The 14,533-nt window shown below is 58.8% G+C and overlaps 4 protein-coding genes across 4 annotated transcripts; all 4 read right to left on the bottom strand.

Moving 5' to 3' along the window:
* Positions 1-3,320: 3,320 nt before the first annotated feature.
* LMXM_31_3310 (putative dihydrolipoamide dehydrogenase) lies at positions 3,321-4,751 on the bottom strand (the record flags this gene model as incomplete). The annotated part of the gene is made up of 1 exon (XM_003878133.1): positions 3,321-4,751. The coding sequence occupies one exon, from the start codon at positions 4,749-4,751 to the stop codon at positions 3,321-3,323; it is 1,431 nt and encodes a 476-aa protein (XP_003878182.1).
* A 998-nt stretch (positions 4,752-5,749) lies between these two features.
* LMXM_31_3300 (putative chaperone protein DNAj) lies at positions 5,750-6,952 on the bottom strand (the record flags this gene model as incomplete). The annotated part of the gene is made up of 1 exon (XM_003878132.1): positions 5,750-6,952. One exon carries the CDS (start codon positions 6,950-6,952, stop codon positions 5,750-5,752), a length of 1,203 nt encoding a protein of 400 aa, XP_003878181.1.
* Positions 6,953-8,474: 1,522 nt separating this feature from the next.
* LMXM_31_3290 (conserved hypothetical protein) lies at positions 8,475-9,197 on the bottom strand (the record flags this gene model as incomplete). Its single annotated transcript, XM_003878131.1, has 1 exon — positions 8,475-9,197. The coding sequence occupies one exon, from the start codon at positions 9,195-9,197 to the stop codon at positions 8,475-8,477; it is 723 nt and encodes a 240-aa protein (XP_003878180.1).
* Positions 9,198-11,292: 2,095 nt separating this feature from the next.
* Positions 11,293-13,740, bottom strand: LMXM_31_3280 (conserved hypothetical protein; the record flags this gene model as incomplete). The annotated part of the gene is made up of 1 exon (XM_003878130.1): positions 11,293-13,740. One exon carries the CDS (start codon positions 13,738-13,740, stop codon positions 11,293-11,295), a length of 2,448 nt encoding a protein of 815 aa, XP_003878179.1.
* Positions 13,741-14,533: the final 793 nt, after the last annotated feature.

Below are 14,533 nucleotides of genomic sequence, written 5' to 3'. Positions count from 1 at the left end.
ACTCCTCGAATCAAGCGCGCGGCTCCCAATATGCACCCCCTCCAGTGGATCTTCTGCTTGGAAAGCTGCACACGCACGCACGCACAAAATGGCGAAGAAAAAGCAAAACGAAAAAGCGAAGCCTGGTGTCAGCGCGTGCGTGCTGGAGAATGTGTGAAGGGCGACGACGTGCACAGGAGAGGGGGGAGGGGGGATCTAACGTGCGGTGTGTAAAGTACCAAAAAAAAAATGAGGAAAAAAATAAAAACGGCAAGAGACAACACGACGCAAACAAACAACAAACAAACAAAGAGAAGACGGGAGATAAGCTGAAATGGCGAACTCTAGCACATACGTATATATATATATATATATATGTGGCGTGGGTGGGTGGGTGGATGTGTGTGGGGTGGGTGTGTACACGTATGTACAGAGAGGGTTTGAGGAGAGAGGGAGAGGAAAGGGGAGATGGTGGTGAAGGATCTAAAAAGGTGATGGGGAGAAGGGAGGGGGTGTGGGGTGTGAATCTAAGCTGTCAAATGGCCAGACGAAGAGACGAAGAGAGAGAGAACCAAGCCAGTGAGCAACGCTGTTGTTCGTGGGGCTGCCACGTGTGTGCGTGCGTATGCGCGACGGAGAGGCGGTGAAGGGAAGAGGGGGATGGCCAGCTCTGTACACAGAAACACACGACAGAGGCAGATACGCGCCTAATCACTCACAGTCACAGAGACGGCGTCATACACCGGAAAAGAAAACAAGCTTATGCGGGGCGGAGCCGTAGACCAGAGCGCGCGAGAGGAAGCGACAGTGCAGGGGCAGGGTAGCGCAGGGGGCGGTCGCTCACAGACGCACACGTGAGCAAGGGGCTCCCGATAGCCTCACGCGATGAGATAAAGCGGCAGAGAAGCGAAAAAAAAAGAAAAGGCGACCGTCAACTCCCTTTCGGTGCGTGCGTGTCTCCTACTTGATCGGTGTGCGCGCTCGCGCTTGGCCTTAAAGCTTGCGAGAGTGTGTGTGCGTGTGCGTGCGTCTGTGTGCGGTCGTGTTACCGAGTTTCTCTCTACGTCGTTTCCTTCTGACCTCACGGTCCCTGCTTGCAGTGTTTGAGTATGTGCGAAATGCAGGAGGATCCCGGTGTGTGTGTGTGTGTGTGTGTGTGGGTGGGTGGGTTTTGGAGCGAGAGGGGAGGTGCGAGCCTTACTTCTGTGCTGCCTCGTAACAATCGGTGAATCGTATGAGGAAGGATAAGAGAGGGAGGAAAAGGCAGCTCACTGTAGTGCAGGAAGATATGCGCGTGGGTACGAGGGCGTCGTACGTGGGGGAGGGGGTAGAGGTGCTTCGAGAGCGTGTATGGCGATTGATTGGGGTGTCGAAGAAGGAAAATGGGAGAGTGTGTATCAGAATGGTCATGTGCATTGTGACTGTTGCGCCCATTGTTCATCTCCCGCGGGTGGGTGGGTGGGTGGGAGAGTGGGGGGGAGGGGAGGCTCTCCAGGAAATCCGCAGAAACCGCCACTCAGCGCTGCCTCCACTCTATACGGGCAACTGATCAACCACATCGAGGCGAGTCGCATGTACGCACGTGGTTCATACGTTGATGCGGGGTGGAGAACAAGTCGTTTGATACAGCCCCTCCCACGCAGGGCTGCGGTGGCGCTGCTTTGCCTCAGCCAAGAGCGCTGTGGCGCGGAAGCACACATAACTGCGCACTCCTTTGCTTTCCGTTATGTTCTCCTTGCTTTTAGATAGTGTTGCTTCAAAACTGTAGGTACAGTGACGCCTGCTGGCATGACGCACGTGTGGTGGAAGGGCAAGGAGAGAGAGGGCGAGGGGTTGGTGCGTCGAGTTTGTGCTTCAGGTGTGGGCGGTACAAGGATCGACGGCGGAGTGGAGGTCGGGGGGGGGGCAAGCGCCGTACGCGCGAGTGCGTGCGCCAGAGCAGTGTTTCGTCCTGTGCACAGCACACGACGAGAGCAAAGAGAGGATCCCGCTCCCTACGCGCAAACACACACATACGCTGGGAGATCCACTCAAGAACCACGCGGACGACTCTGACGAGCGCTGTACCCTTTCCGCTCTTGCACAAGATCCGAAACGCCCGGCACCTTCTCGGCGCCCCACTCCTTCGTTTCACTGCTCACTCATGGGTCAAAGTCATCCCCACCATGAAGCGGAGGAGGGCTGATCGAGGTGGCAGTGGTTGAGCACCGCACCCCGTTCTCCCTCTCCCTTCACACTCGTGCTTGCAATAGAGCACACTACAGTTGCGTCGCATTATGCTTTCCACCTCGCCCGCCCACTCCTGCAGATATACCTCAAAGCACTCGTTATATCGGGTCAACATCCCTCTCCCCCCCCCTACCTTCACGCTCGCTGTCTCTCTGTCATTATCCCTTTTAACCCACTCGCTCTATCTTGAGAAACGTCCACGCAGACAGAAGGAAAGAGTTGGGCGTGCATACAAACATCTCGACGTTGCAGCACCCAGACCGCTGCGCTGCAGACACCCAGACAGACAGAAAAGGAGGTCAAACGACCAAATACCACACAAGGCAGCAGAGAGTGAGGGAGTGACGGTGCAAGAACGGAGGGGGGCAGACGCCCATTGAATCCAGAGAACCGGGATCAAGGGAGACAGCCAGAGTGCGTTGCGCTCTGCTCTCATATTGCCTCAACTAGTTCTCTAGCGGCTTCGTCCCTCCTCACCAGACTTCTTTCATTAGTAAGGTGCTTCTTCGTACTCAGGTTGACTGGATGCTTCCCTTCTCTGTTCTTGGTGAGCGAAGACTTGCTCGCCAACGTGCGCGCACACACACACAGACAGACACACAGAGAGAAAAGGAACAGTAAAAAATCAAATCAAACGGAAAACGTAAAGGAAGTCAGACAAAGGAAACCCCCCGGGAGGAAGCCAAAACTTTTGGTGGTAAGGGAGAGAGGGGACTCAGAGACACACGGCAGACAGAGGGCGACGGGGCGCGTCCACTCCCTGGGCATCGCACTCCGCCCCTCTCCAAACGACAAGAAAATCTCGAGTGTGTGCCGCTGGCTCAGTGCCCTACGAGGATGCATATCCCTGGAAGAAGTTGTCCGTGTAAGGCGCCCTTTTTCTCCACCACCCCAACTCGATACACATCACTACGCATTTGAGTGTGTGCGTGTGTGCTCTTTGGAGAACAATGGAGTTGGTAGGTGGTCGTGGTGAAAGGCGAAGTCGATGGTGCGAAAGGAGCGCAACGACGTGTGTTTGTATGGGTAGGTCTGCGTGTTCACATCCGCCAGCGCCGCCCTGCACCCCCGCCTCCCGCACTCGCACAAGCGCACACACATTTCCTATCAACTTAGAAGTTGATCGTCTGCGCAAAGCACGCCATGCACGCCTCCTTCACCGCCTCGGACATTGTAGGGTGAGCGTGGCAGGTACGGCCCACATCCTCGGAGCTCGCGCCGTACTCCATCGCCAGCGTCGGCTCCGCGATCATCTCGCCAGCAGCCGTGCACACAATCTGAACGCCAAGGATTCGGTCCGTTTTCTTGTCTGTCACCACCTTCACAAAGCCGTCCTCGGTGCCGACGGCCTTGGCGCGCGAGTTGGCACTGAAGGGGAACTTGCCGACCTTGTAGTCAATGCCCCTCTTCTTCACCTGCTCCTCCGTCTCGCCCACCTGCGCAACCTCAGGGTTGGTGTAGATGACGCCGGGGATGACGCTGTAGTTCACGTGCCCGGGCTTTCCAGCCAGCATCTCCGCGCACGCGACGCCTTCCTCCTCGGCCTTGTGCGCTAGCATTGGGCCCTTGTTCACGACATCGCCGATCGCGTATACGTTCGGCACGTTCGTCTCGAAGTGGTCGTTGATGCAGATAAAACCGCGCTCCATCTTGAGGTTGATGGCCTCGGCGTTCAGCCCAGTCGTGTGCGCGCGGCGGCCCACGGAGCACAGCAGTGCGTCCGCCTCAAGCGTCTGATGCTTTCCATCCTTGCCCTCCACCTCGATCGTCACGCTGCTACCGTTGTTCGTCCCGCTGACGACCTTCGTGTTGGTCATAAAATTCATCTTCTCGTGCTTCGCCAGCGCATCCGTGAGCGCCTTGGACACGTCGGCGTCAGTGGTGGCAGCGCAGCGGGAGGCAAACTCCACGACGGTCACCTCAGCGCCGAGGCGGGCCCACACGCTACCAAGTTCCAGCCCAATCACGCCACCGCCAACAACGATCATCTTCTTAGGCACGTGGTCGAGGTCGAGGGCGCCGGTGGAGGACATCACAACCTTCTCGTCGAAGGGCAAGAACGGCAGCTCCGTTGGCTCGCTGCCAGTGGCCACAATCGTCTTCTTCGACTCGAGCGTTTCGTCCTTGCCGTCGAGACCCTTCACCTTGATCGTGTTGGCGTTCACGAAGCTGCCCTCGCCCTTGTAGTACGTGACCTTGTTCTTCTTGAAGAGGTACTCGACGCCGCCAGTCAGCGCCTTCACCCCTTTCGCCTTCTGCGCCTGCATCGCAGGCACATCCATCGTCACCTTCTCCCCGCCGCGCAGGCCATACTGGGCAAAGTTGGCGTGGGCGTCGTGGTACAGGTGCGTCGCGTGCAGCAGCGCCTTTGACGGGATGCAGCCGACATTCAGGCAGGTACCGCCAAGAGCACCGCGCTTCTCGATGCAGGCGGTCTTGAGGCCGAGCTGGGCTGCCTTGATGGCCGCCACGTACCCGCCAGGGCCACCGCCGATCACCGTCACGTCGTAGGACGCCAGGTGCGCTATGTTCCTGCGGAACATGCTGGTGTGTGCTTGTGTGTGCTAAGTGGGGAAAAGTGTGGGCGTTCGACCTTAGGCCACTCAACGTCGTCACGAAAAGCGGGAGGGAGGAAGAGGAGGGGGCACGCAACAGGGATAGGGCTGAGGGACCGCTGAGTAAGTGCGGAGTGAGTGAAGGGGATGAAGGGAGAGGAGGGGTCGCTACGAGATAGTAGAAACTACAAGGGGAGGGGGGTGTACGCCACGGCATGTGTCCCATACGCCGAGACAGAGACGTGCACGAGAAGTCCAGCGGCAGCGGAGGGGGAAGAGATGAGGGGAGAGGAGAAGGAGGAGAACGGTTCCCATGAAAGGCAAACTAATGAAAGGCGTGGCAACGTGCACCGTCCCCCGCCCCCGTACATATACCTCACACACACAGACACGGCTTCGAGGATGGTCGAAGGTGCGCCGATCCAGGGGACTTCGTGAGCAAGACAGGTGCTCCAGAACGACGAGTGTTATCGAGGCGCGCACTTCAGCAGTCGAACCGTATGTAGCTGGGGGAGAGGGGAGAGGGGTAGTTTCGCGGCTCGCGCGTTGCATCACCTTCGCGGACGACCGCTTGAACGGCTCGGCGCGCGTCTGAGGCGGAGTTGCGAAGGCCGTGAATTAGTCGGAGGTGTCTGTGTCTCCGTGTGCCCTCGTGCAGAGCAGAACCGGCAACGACAAAAGGTAAAAACAAAACGAGCACAAGGCAACATCATGGGAAGCACTCCCAGTGCGAGCCGACAATGAGAGAGATCTGCCCCCGCCTCGAGCACGGCGTTCATCCACGGTCTTCCGGCGTGCGCCGTCTGCCCAACGGGAACAAGTGCACACGTTGTACGCAAGAACCTGCAAAGACACGTATATCAGTGCACGTGAGGAAGCTCTAGCCCCTGATTGTACAAGGCCAAAGACCGTCTTTGATGACGACGCGCTGCTATCATGCGCAGCAGCCCCCACCGCCGATCCCAACGTCGATTCGGCGCGGCACCTCACAGCAGCATCTCCACCAGCTTCCTCTGTTCCTCTGTGAGCTGCGCGGGCATGTCGTACTGCAGCCTGACGTAGAGGTCACCCCGCTCGGAGGCGACATTCATCTTTGGCATTCCCTTTCCCGGGAGCCGAAGAACGGTGCCATAGGGTGACACGGTGTCGCGCCGCTGCACCCCGACCTGCTCCACTCCGTCAAGGTGTGTGATGTTGCGGTCAAACCCCACGAGGGCCTCCCGAAGAGTCAGTGTCAGAGACGTGTCCAAGTCTAGCTGGTTGCGGCGGCGTGAGAAGACGGGGTGCGGGAGGGTTTGCACGTGTACGAGAAGATCTCCCGGCAGACGGTCCGGCGACTCCTCCGCCTCCATCTCGAACTTCAGCACGTGGCCCTCCTCCATGCCAGGCTCCAGCTCCAGTGTCACTGTGCTGCTGCCGAACAAGACCTTGTTGCCCCGACACACGGGACACACCCGCTTCGGCCGCCGACCTGCTCCGCCACAGCTGGGGCACTTCTGGCGCAACTCCTGGATCATGCCAGGGGCAAACTGGATACGCTGGCGCAGCACACCGTTGCCGCCACACTGCTGGCACTGCACAATGCCCCCCGTGATATCCGCACCACTGCCTTTGCAGGCATGGCATACCTTGTGCTTGTTGACCCGGAGAGTCTCCTGCCCGCCAGTGAACAACTTGGCGAGGTCCACCTTTGCTTCCAGCTCCATGTCGGACCCTCGCAGGCCATCGTCCACCCGCATGCCGAAGAGTTGGGCGAGGGGGTTCATACCACCACCAGGAGTGCCCTTGGAGCGGTCTATGTGTTCGAGCTGCTCCAAGCCCCGCTCCCCACGCATGTCGTACACCTTGCGCTTCCGCTTGTCGGACAGCACCTCGTACGCACGGTTAACTTGACTGTACTTCGCCTTGTCCTCCTCCGTCTTCGCCACGTCGGGGTGGTAAAGACGAGAAAGGCGGCGAAATTGCTGACGGATGTCCTTCTCGGTCGCTTCCTCGCGCTTATCCTCCAGCTGCAGCACCTTGTAGTAGTCCACCTCCGGAGCATGGTGCACCTCTGCGGGCGGCGCGCCGGCACGACCACCGCCGCCAAAGTCGAAAAATGCGCGCGAGCTCAGTGCTACGCATACAAGCAGAAGCGCAAGTATGCATGTGCACCGCACAGCAGCACGACGCGAGTGCGTGACCGTCATCCGCATGTCTGTCGGCAGCGGAAGTCGCTGAGTTGACGAATCGTTGCGGGTGCTGCTGGTGTGTGTGTGTGTGTGTGTGTAACTTCGAAAAAGGGAAAATGTGCCTACGCTGTACAAATTCTATGGAACAACACAGCAGCAATGTCGCCACACACACCACATGTGCGTCTCTCGTTGTCGTCCTTTTTTGAAGAGGGGGAGGAAGGGTGGCGTTTTGGCAGCAACAACACCGTTTTCGGTGCCTCTTCGACCGATTCCCTGGCACACACACACACACCAGCAGGCAGTAGACGATGTGATGTCTGAGCGAGGGAGAAGGTGCGGCGATAAGGCTCACAAGAAGCTGTTGAGCCGAGAAGATAAAAGAGAGGATATACACAACGTGAAGCGGATGACCTAGCAGCAGCGGTGCGGGTAGCGGTTAGGGGCAAAAAGCAATGGAAACAGCAAGAGACGGCAAGGGAGGGGTGTGGGGGTGAGAAAGGAGCGAAACGACTCGCACAAGAAGCGTGAGATACTACGGTGGATGCGTTCACCTCTGCAGAGGTCCACAACAGCACAGCCTGGCCAATGTCGACCATGTCTGACGCAAGCCTTGCAGAAGCACAGGAGAAAGGGAGGCCTCAGTGCCCACACCCTAAAGAACGCTACAGCCACCGTACATCAAGCCGGGGGAGGGGGAGTGGATTGAGCCGGAAAAGCAGGAAAGAGGGAGTAAGAGAGATGCAGCGACAGCAGACGCACTCCTATATGTTTGCTTGCGTGTGCACGCATCCATATTCCGTCCTCTCCCACGCCATCACAAGCTGTTTGTTGCTGCGGTCATCTTCTCGCGTTACAAGTTGCTGTGAAACGCGATACGCGTGAAAGGCGAGAGAGCAAGAGAGAGAGCGCCGGCGCATATGTGCGTGTGTGGCGGTGGCGCGGGCGCTCGCTCGCTCTCTGTCACCGAGATGGAAAAGAAAGTGGAGACAAGTCGTCACGAGCACGAGCGAGGTCGTCAGAAAAGAAAAAAAAGAACGAGAAAACTCGTCAGCGCCAGCTCCCCCAGCAATGCCGGGAGAGGAGAGCGTGCAGGTATTGCGGCGTCCTCCATCGTGTGAGTCTGGGAGAGGCGAACCACAGAAGAAGAGGCGTCCGCGCAACACACAAAGAGAGAAACGCACGAGCGTGTCATCCGTCTTGTCGGCGCCAACGACACGGCAGGACAGACGCACTCCAAATCCTGCGAAGAGCCACAACGAGGCACACGTGGACCGCCACGAAGACATAAGCACACACACACGTGTCGCGTGCCAGAGCACGAACCCACACACATGGCCCAATCAAAACCAAGAGAAGGCACAAAAGGAGGAGCGAGATCGGCACGACGTCAACCACCTGGAATAGGGAAGACGGATCGACAGCAGAAGCCCCTGCAGAATGTGAAAGAGATGGAGGCAGGGGCTTGCCGTGTCGCAGCTACACGGTGCCCTTAGGTGGCCCTTGTCCACAAGAGCCCACGCGCAGGCTGAGCTAGGCACTACCGCTGCTGTGTAGGCATCGGCTTGTAGCCTGTCTGCGCCACCGGTGTCAGCACCTGCTGGCCCAGCTGCAGATTCACATCCACGGGGCCGGTGCCAAGACCCTGGCTCACACGCTGGCCACTGCGATTCTCATTCACGTGCGCCTCGGCCTCGCGGAGGAGACGCTGCTGCTCCTCTTTTGTCACTTCGCGGGTGGCGGTGCGCTTGAACATCATGCCGGACCGCTGCGACAGCATCAGACGCCGCACGTGGAAGGATAAGTTGCTCTCCCGCTCATCCAACTCCAGGACGCGCGAGACGAACCACTGTTGCACCGCCATGTACGGGATGGTGGCCGCCGTCAACCCGAAGGCAGTTCGACCGATCTTTGGGAGGCGGGTGGCGAGCCAACTCGAGCGTCCGCCCTCGTTCAGCGGCGCCATGACACGCACCACGCGATGCCAGCCAAACCGACCGCTTAAGAAGTACCCAGCACCAAAGAACGCTGGCATGCCAATAAAAGTGCCCACAATGCCCTTCTCCACAAGTCGAAGTTCCTCCTCGTTGAGGTTCTCCTGGTAGTTCATCAGAAACTGCACGAAATCGTTGCGTGTGTACGGTTTTGTCTTCTGGTCAAAGTTCATGATCGCCATGCCGGACGTGACGGTGCCGATGTCGCGGATACCACCGCCGCCACCACCCTGGTGGCTCGCCGGCGTCGTTGAGGCGGAGGAGCTCATGGCGACGCAGGCCTAGAGAAAGAGAGATGTACGTGTTTGCGTGTGGATTTATTTGGCGCTCACGTAAGTGAAAGACGAGTCAGGTGAGTAAGGTTACCGCGACAAAGGAATAGGGTGGCAATCTCGGAGAGGCACCAGATACGTCCCATTACTTAGCCTTCGCTCTTTTCTCGTTGGCAAGGATATGCGTCTGGGTCACCGCCGTGATTCCTTTGGCGTACCGCTGCAACCGCCTCGTTGTTTTCCCTCTGTACATGGAGCCAGGCGGCAATGAGAAGCCACGAAGGAACAGAGCAAGAAATACAAAGAAGCCCTCGGCGAGGGACGCGTGGACGGGGCGGTGAGCGAGGGAGAGGGGAGGAGGAGAGGAGGAGGGCAGTGGCAGGGCGCGGGGGGAGAGGGGGTACCGCCTTGCCAGCTGCGCCTACATGTGGCGACGCGAGGTCCCGCCGCCGAGATTCGTCCACAGACAATGGCGCATGGCAGCACGCTGACGGCCATTCTCGGCCACATCGCGAACGGAAGTGTCGCTCACTTAGCTTTGGCTTCCTTTATTCATATCGTCCCCATCTCCGTTCAAGCCGGTGCCTGCGATCACATGCAGGTGGGATACGCAGGGATGGTGGGAAAAGGTGCGCTTGGTCGCATCCACAAAAGTATGGATGAGAGCATGAAACTCGGCGCGCGACACACTGACAGAGAAAACAGCGAGCACTGTGTGTGTGTGGGTGTGTGTGTGTGTCCGTGTTTTGATGTGGTTGAACCGTCTCCGACACCTGCAATACAAATGCGCACACATTTGTATGCGTGGGAAAAAGTCACCGCCTGCCATACCGGCCCGCCACAAAGGGAAAAGAGAGCACACAGAAGGACACGCGGAGAGAGAGAGAGAGAGGGAGGGAGGGAGGGAGGGAGGGAGGGAGAGAAGCGACGCCGAGTACGCGCGGCATCACAGAACGAGCAAAGAAAAAACAAAAAAACACGAGACCCTGGAAAGTGGGGGAGAATGAGAGAGAACGCATAGGCGGAAAGGTGACACGTACGGAACGTGCGCGCAGCGCCTACCCCTCTTCCCTGTCTGGAAAAAAGTTGTGAGGTGGTTCGCTCATTGAGTGGGTGCCTCTGCGGCACACATACACACACACATATATACATAAACATATTTATATATATATATATACGTGTGTGTGCACGATTGGCTTGGCTTGGCCACACCATTGTACGCCAATGTCACATCTCCCCTATTCAACAGAGTTCTCCCGCGTCATCTATGTGTCCTGCCTTCTCTCCCACCTTCTGCATTGAGCCGTCAACCATTCGACACGGTGTTTGCGTTGGAGTGGGTCTTGCTTCCGCCTTACCGCTGTTTCTTTCCCTCGCATGCAGGTGTGTGTGTGCATCGTCTCTCTCGCTCCGTCCTCTTCTGCGTGTTTCTCAGTCCTCCGCACCTCTACGTGAAGACCAAGTACACCAACACACATATAGACATACGTATATACTTCTATGCACAAGAACACCAAAAGCGATAGGCAGAGGCGGGTATGTTTGTTGTCCTTGCGTGTGCAATCGGGGGTGGGGATAGTACAGCGTGCGTGGCGCTCACAACCTCGCGGTCGTCTGCGTTGCACCTTGCTTTGCTTTTCTCCTTCGCGCACTACCTACAGTTTTCTCTGTCTCCCTCTCCCTCTCTCTTGCATAACCACGCGTCACCGAAATCATGTGCGTATTCATGTACTTCTCTCCGCCTCCTCTATCCTCGCTGCTCGCTGAGAGCCACGATATCGCGCGCGTGAAGTCGTGTTCGTCTTCGCAGATGCCTCTCGAAGTCGCGGCACCTGGGCAGGACAGAGAAAAGCATCTGAAAAACGAAGAGGGTCAGGCACACATACACACAAAGAGAGAGAGACAGCGAGAGACATGAAGCGTGCTTCGTCCACAGAGTTTATCAGACTGCGTGCTTGTATACCTTCGTAATGTGGCGCGTGCTGCGCAGCTTTGGAAAAGATACATTGGGGGTGCGCACGTGACTACTCGTGCCTACGTAGTCTTATCTGCTGCCCTTTCGCCGTCCGCCGGCATTGGGCACATGCCTTTCTTACGCAGACAGAGATGCCCGCTTTGCCTTGGCGGTGGCAGTGGTGTTCTTCGCGTGGCTGCTGGAGGCCGCCGCAGAGCGGGGAGGGGCGCGGCTCTTCGCCTTGGGCAACTTCTCTCTCTTCTCTACCGGTTTTGCAGCGACGACGAGAGCTGGTGGAAGCGCCTTCGCGCTCACACGCAGAGCCTCGGCGTACGACTTGGGGGCGACGGCGCCTGCAGCGGTATTGGCAGGCGAGACTGTATCCGCGTCTATGGAGTTCAGAAACGCGACGGTTGTAGCTGCTGTTGGTTCAACGAGTGGGGCAGCGAGAAGTGCCTCGCAAGATGGCAACGATCTACATGGAGCCTCCTCGACATCATCGCCGCTCTCGCACGCAGGACTCAGATGCGCAACGGAGCACGACGCGCTCGCGAGCTCTGATGACAGGGTACGAGTGGTATCAGCTCGCAGAAGGCAGCGGCGCTCCTGCAGCCGTGCAGCCGCTTTGATCAGCGGGTCCGCGAACCAGAAGCCGATCATCCCTCCGGCGGCGCTCGAGTTACAGGCAGAGGAGGCAGGCATCGGCGACGCGGACGATGTCAAGACACGGGCAGCGGAGATGTTCGTCTGGGACAAGGAGAGGGCGCAGCTGTTCTCTGCGCACAGGACGAAGCCTGTCGGGCTGTATGGGTCATGACGATGACGGCGCGACTGGGACAGAGGGCATAGCGACAGCTGCGCCGCCGCCGGCGATGAGCATTTCGACCCGCAGCCGTCGAAACTGCTGCCAGGGACGCTGTCAGAAGGGATGGCCACCATCAGCGGGCGCCGCGGGCGAAGCCCAGCAAGCGGTAAAGTATTGGCCGTCTTCGGAGAAACGTCAATGGCTCGCGGGGCCTGCGGCATCTCAGCCCCGAGCGCCATCGGTGGACGCTCTGCAGGCATGCAGCACCCCTCCTTGCGGAGAAAGGTCGAGGGAAACTCGTCCACGGGCATGGGCGGGGCGGTCGCCATCAAGCCCCTCCTCCACGCCCCTGCCGCACCGTGCCTTGTCCCCCATGAGGAGCCCGCGCTCAGGTCCAGTGTGGCGTGCGTACAGCCGGTGCTCGAGCCCGTCGGTACGTCCTTCCTCAGGGCCTCGCTGATGAGCACGGGGCGAGACCCAGCATGCTCGCAGGCAGTCGGCTGGCGGCGGGGGCGGGCATAGTTTGCCGGCTGACGCGGTGCGGCAACGGGAGTGACACCGCTGGTCGCGTTCAGTACGCTCTTTGGCATGAGCGGCGCCGCTGTCACGCTGAAGTGCGAGCAGTTCGTGGTGTTTGCAGTGGCGGTGGCGGAGGAGGGCGTGTCGGGCGCCGGCAAGGCCGAGCTCATCGTGGGCACAGAGGTTGCCTCTTTCGCGCTGCTGCTCGCAGTCGCCACATGAAACTTGCCAGCAGCGTCTGTGAGGAGGATGTCAATGGTGGGTGGCGGCTTCGGCACTGGCACGCATGCACGCAGCGTAGGAATGTGGATCTTCTCTTGGTTGTCAGTGGCACAGTCACGGTTACCTGGGCAGAACGGCCCTTCGCCTACGACGGGCGGGCACTGCAGCGTTCTGCATGGCGCGGGAACGCCGATGCCAGCCGGCTTCTCGGTCACCGCGACAGGGAATGCAGGAGCGACTGACAAGGCCCTGCTGTGAGCGTTGGCGTCACCTGGGCAGGGCACACTCACACCTTCGTGAGGGGGGTTTGCCTCCCATGCTGCGTGCGCGCTGTCGGCAGGGAGCGGTGAGGTTGCCTGCCGTCGAAAAAGGGTCAGCGAGCGAGGAGAGTCCTCGCACTCAGGCGTGGGCTGCCGGCGCTCCAGCGTCCGCGCGTTGCGAGAGCTGCCGTCAGCGTGACTGCAAAGGCCAACGCGCAGCCCGGCCGCTTCAGCCTCGTCCACTGAGAGCATGCAGACGCTGGGGGTCGGCACAGGGAGGTCGTCGCGCAGCATCAGCTTGTTGGAGGCGCGAACGGCGCTCAGCACCGTGTGGATGCGCTCGCTGCGAGTCCGTCCGGTGAAGAAAGGCTGCAGGCAGGAGAGGCTAGCGAAGGCAGACACACGCACTGACATAGCCGCGTCCATCAGAGGGAGAACCTCCTCGGTGATCTTATGGTCCATGTCAGCCGAGCCAGCGAGAAACACTGGGTCCATGCAGGCTTCTAGCGTTTTCTGGACAGAAGACCAGCGCGACACGGTCGCCGTTGGAGAAAGGGGGGTGGCAGCCGCGGTAGTGATCTCGAAAGAGTCGCTCTCCGGCGTGCTCGGGCTGCGCGAGTCCTCTGCGCTGGTGATGTGGGTGATGGCCGCATCCGTCTTTCCGTGCGTTTGCGTGCCGACGCTCTCCACCAGGTCAGGCGCGCTGATCTTCACGTAGGGGACCAGAAACGTGTATTTGTCCTCCGCCACAGCGGGTGCAACCGCAGCGATGTCCGTCATGGTGTACCTCGCCGCTGAGCGCTAGTGTCGATCAAAACAGGCGAGCAGAGGTGAGGGAGAGTGAGAGACGGGCACCACACGAGGGACGAAGAATGCAGGAACAAAATACAGCGAAGCCAAAGACGCAACGAAACAGAAAGCGAGCACAAAATCAGAAGAGAGGGGGCGGCGCGACGAGCACCTAGCGGGCAGTCGACTGGTGAATCGGAAGAGAAGAGAGGGGTAACCAAAGAGAGGGAACAGACGCACGCACGCAGAGGCGCAGACAAAGCAGCGCAGACCTTCGGAGAGAGTGGGTGCAACGCCAGGGCGCGTCACACACGTGCTACTTGCACGAATGACAAAGATGTGGATCGGGGTGCGAGTGTCCGTGTCTGTGCGCGCGAGAGGGAGCAGCACAACAAGAACCATAGAAATCGAGGAGGGGTGCGGGGTCCAGCGCACACGCGCACACGCCACACCACGATACAGAAGCAACGTACAAAACAGTGAAAAAAAAGCACAGGAAGACCAGGATCGCTACCGCAGAGAGGGAGAACGGGGGAGTAGAACGGAAACAGAGACGTCGAAGAGGAGAGGAGGGAAGGGGGGTTTGGCCGCGAAGAAAGAAAAGACGAAGAAAAGTACGTCGAGATTCAACGCACACACGTGAAAAGGCAAAATAAAAACAACAGGAGAGAGAGAGAGATCTGATGAAAACCAAAGAAGAGAGTGCAGTCGTTTCGTGTGTGTGTATATATATATATATATGTTATTAGTATGTTTGTTGAGAGGTGGAGGGGAGAGGGGAGAG

This window comes from Leishmania mexicana, chromosome 31, assembly GCF_000234665.1.
Source record: "Leishmania mexicana MHOM/GT/2001/U1103 complete genome, chromosome 31".
Taxonomy (NCBI): domain Eukaryota; phylum Euglenozoa; class Kinetoplastea; order Trypanosomatida; family Trypanosomatidae; genus Leishmania; species Leishmania mexicana.
This window is presented reverse-complemented; position numbering and strand designations above follow the sequence as displayed.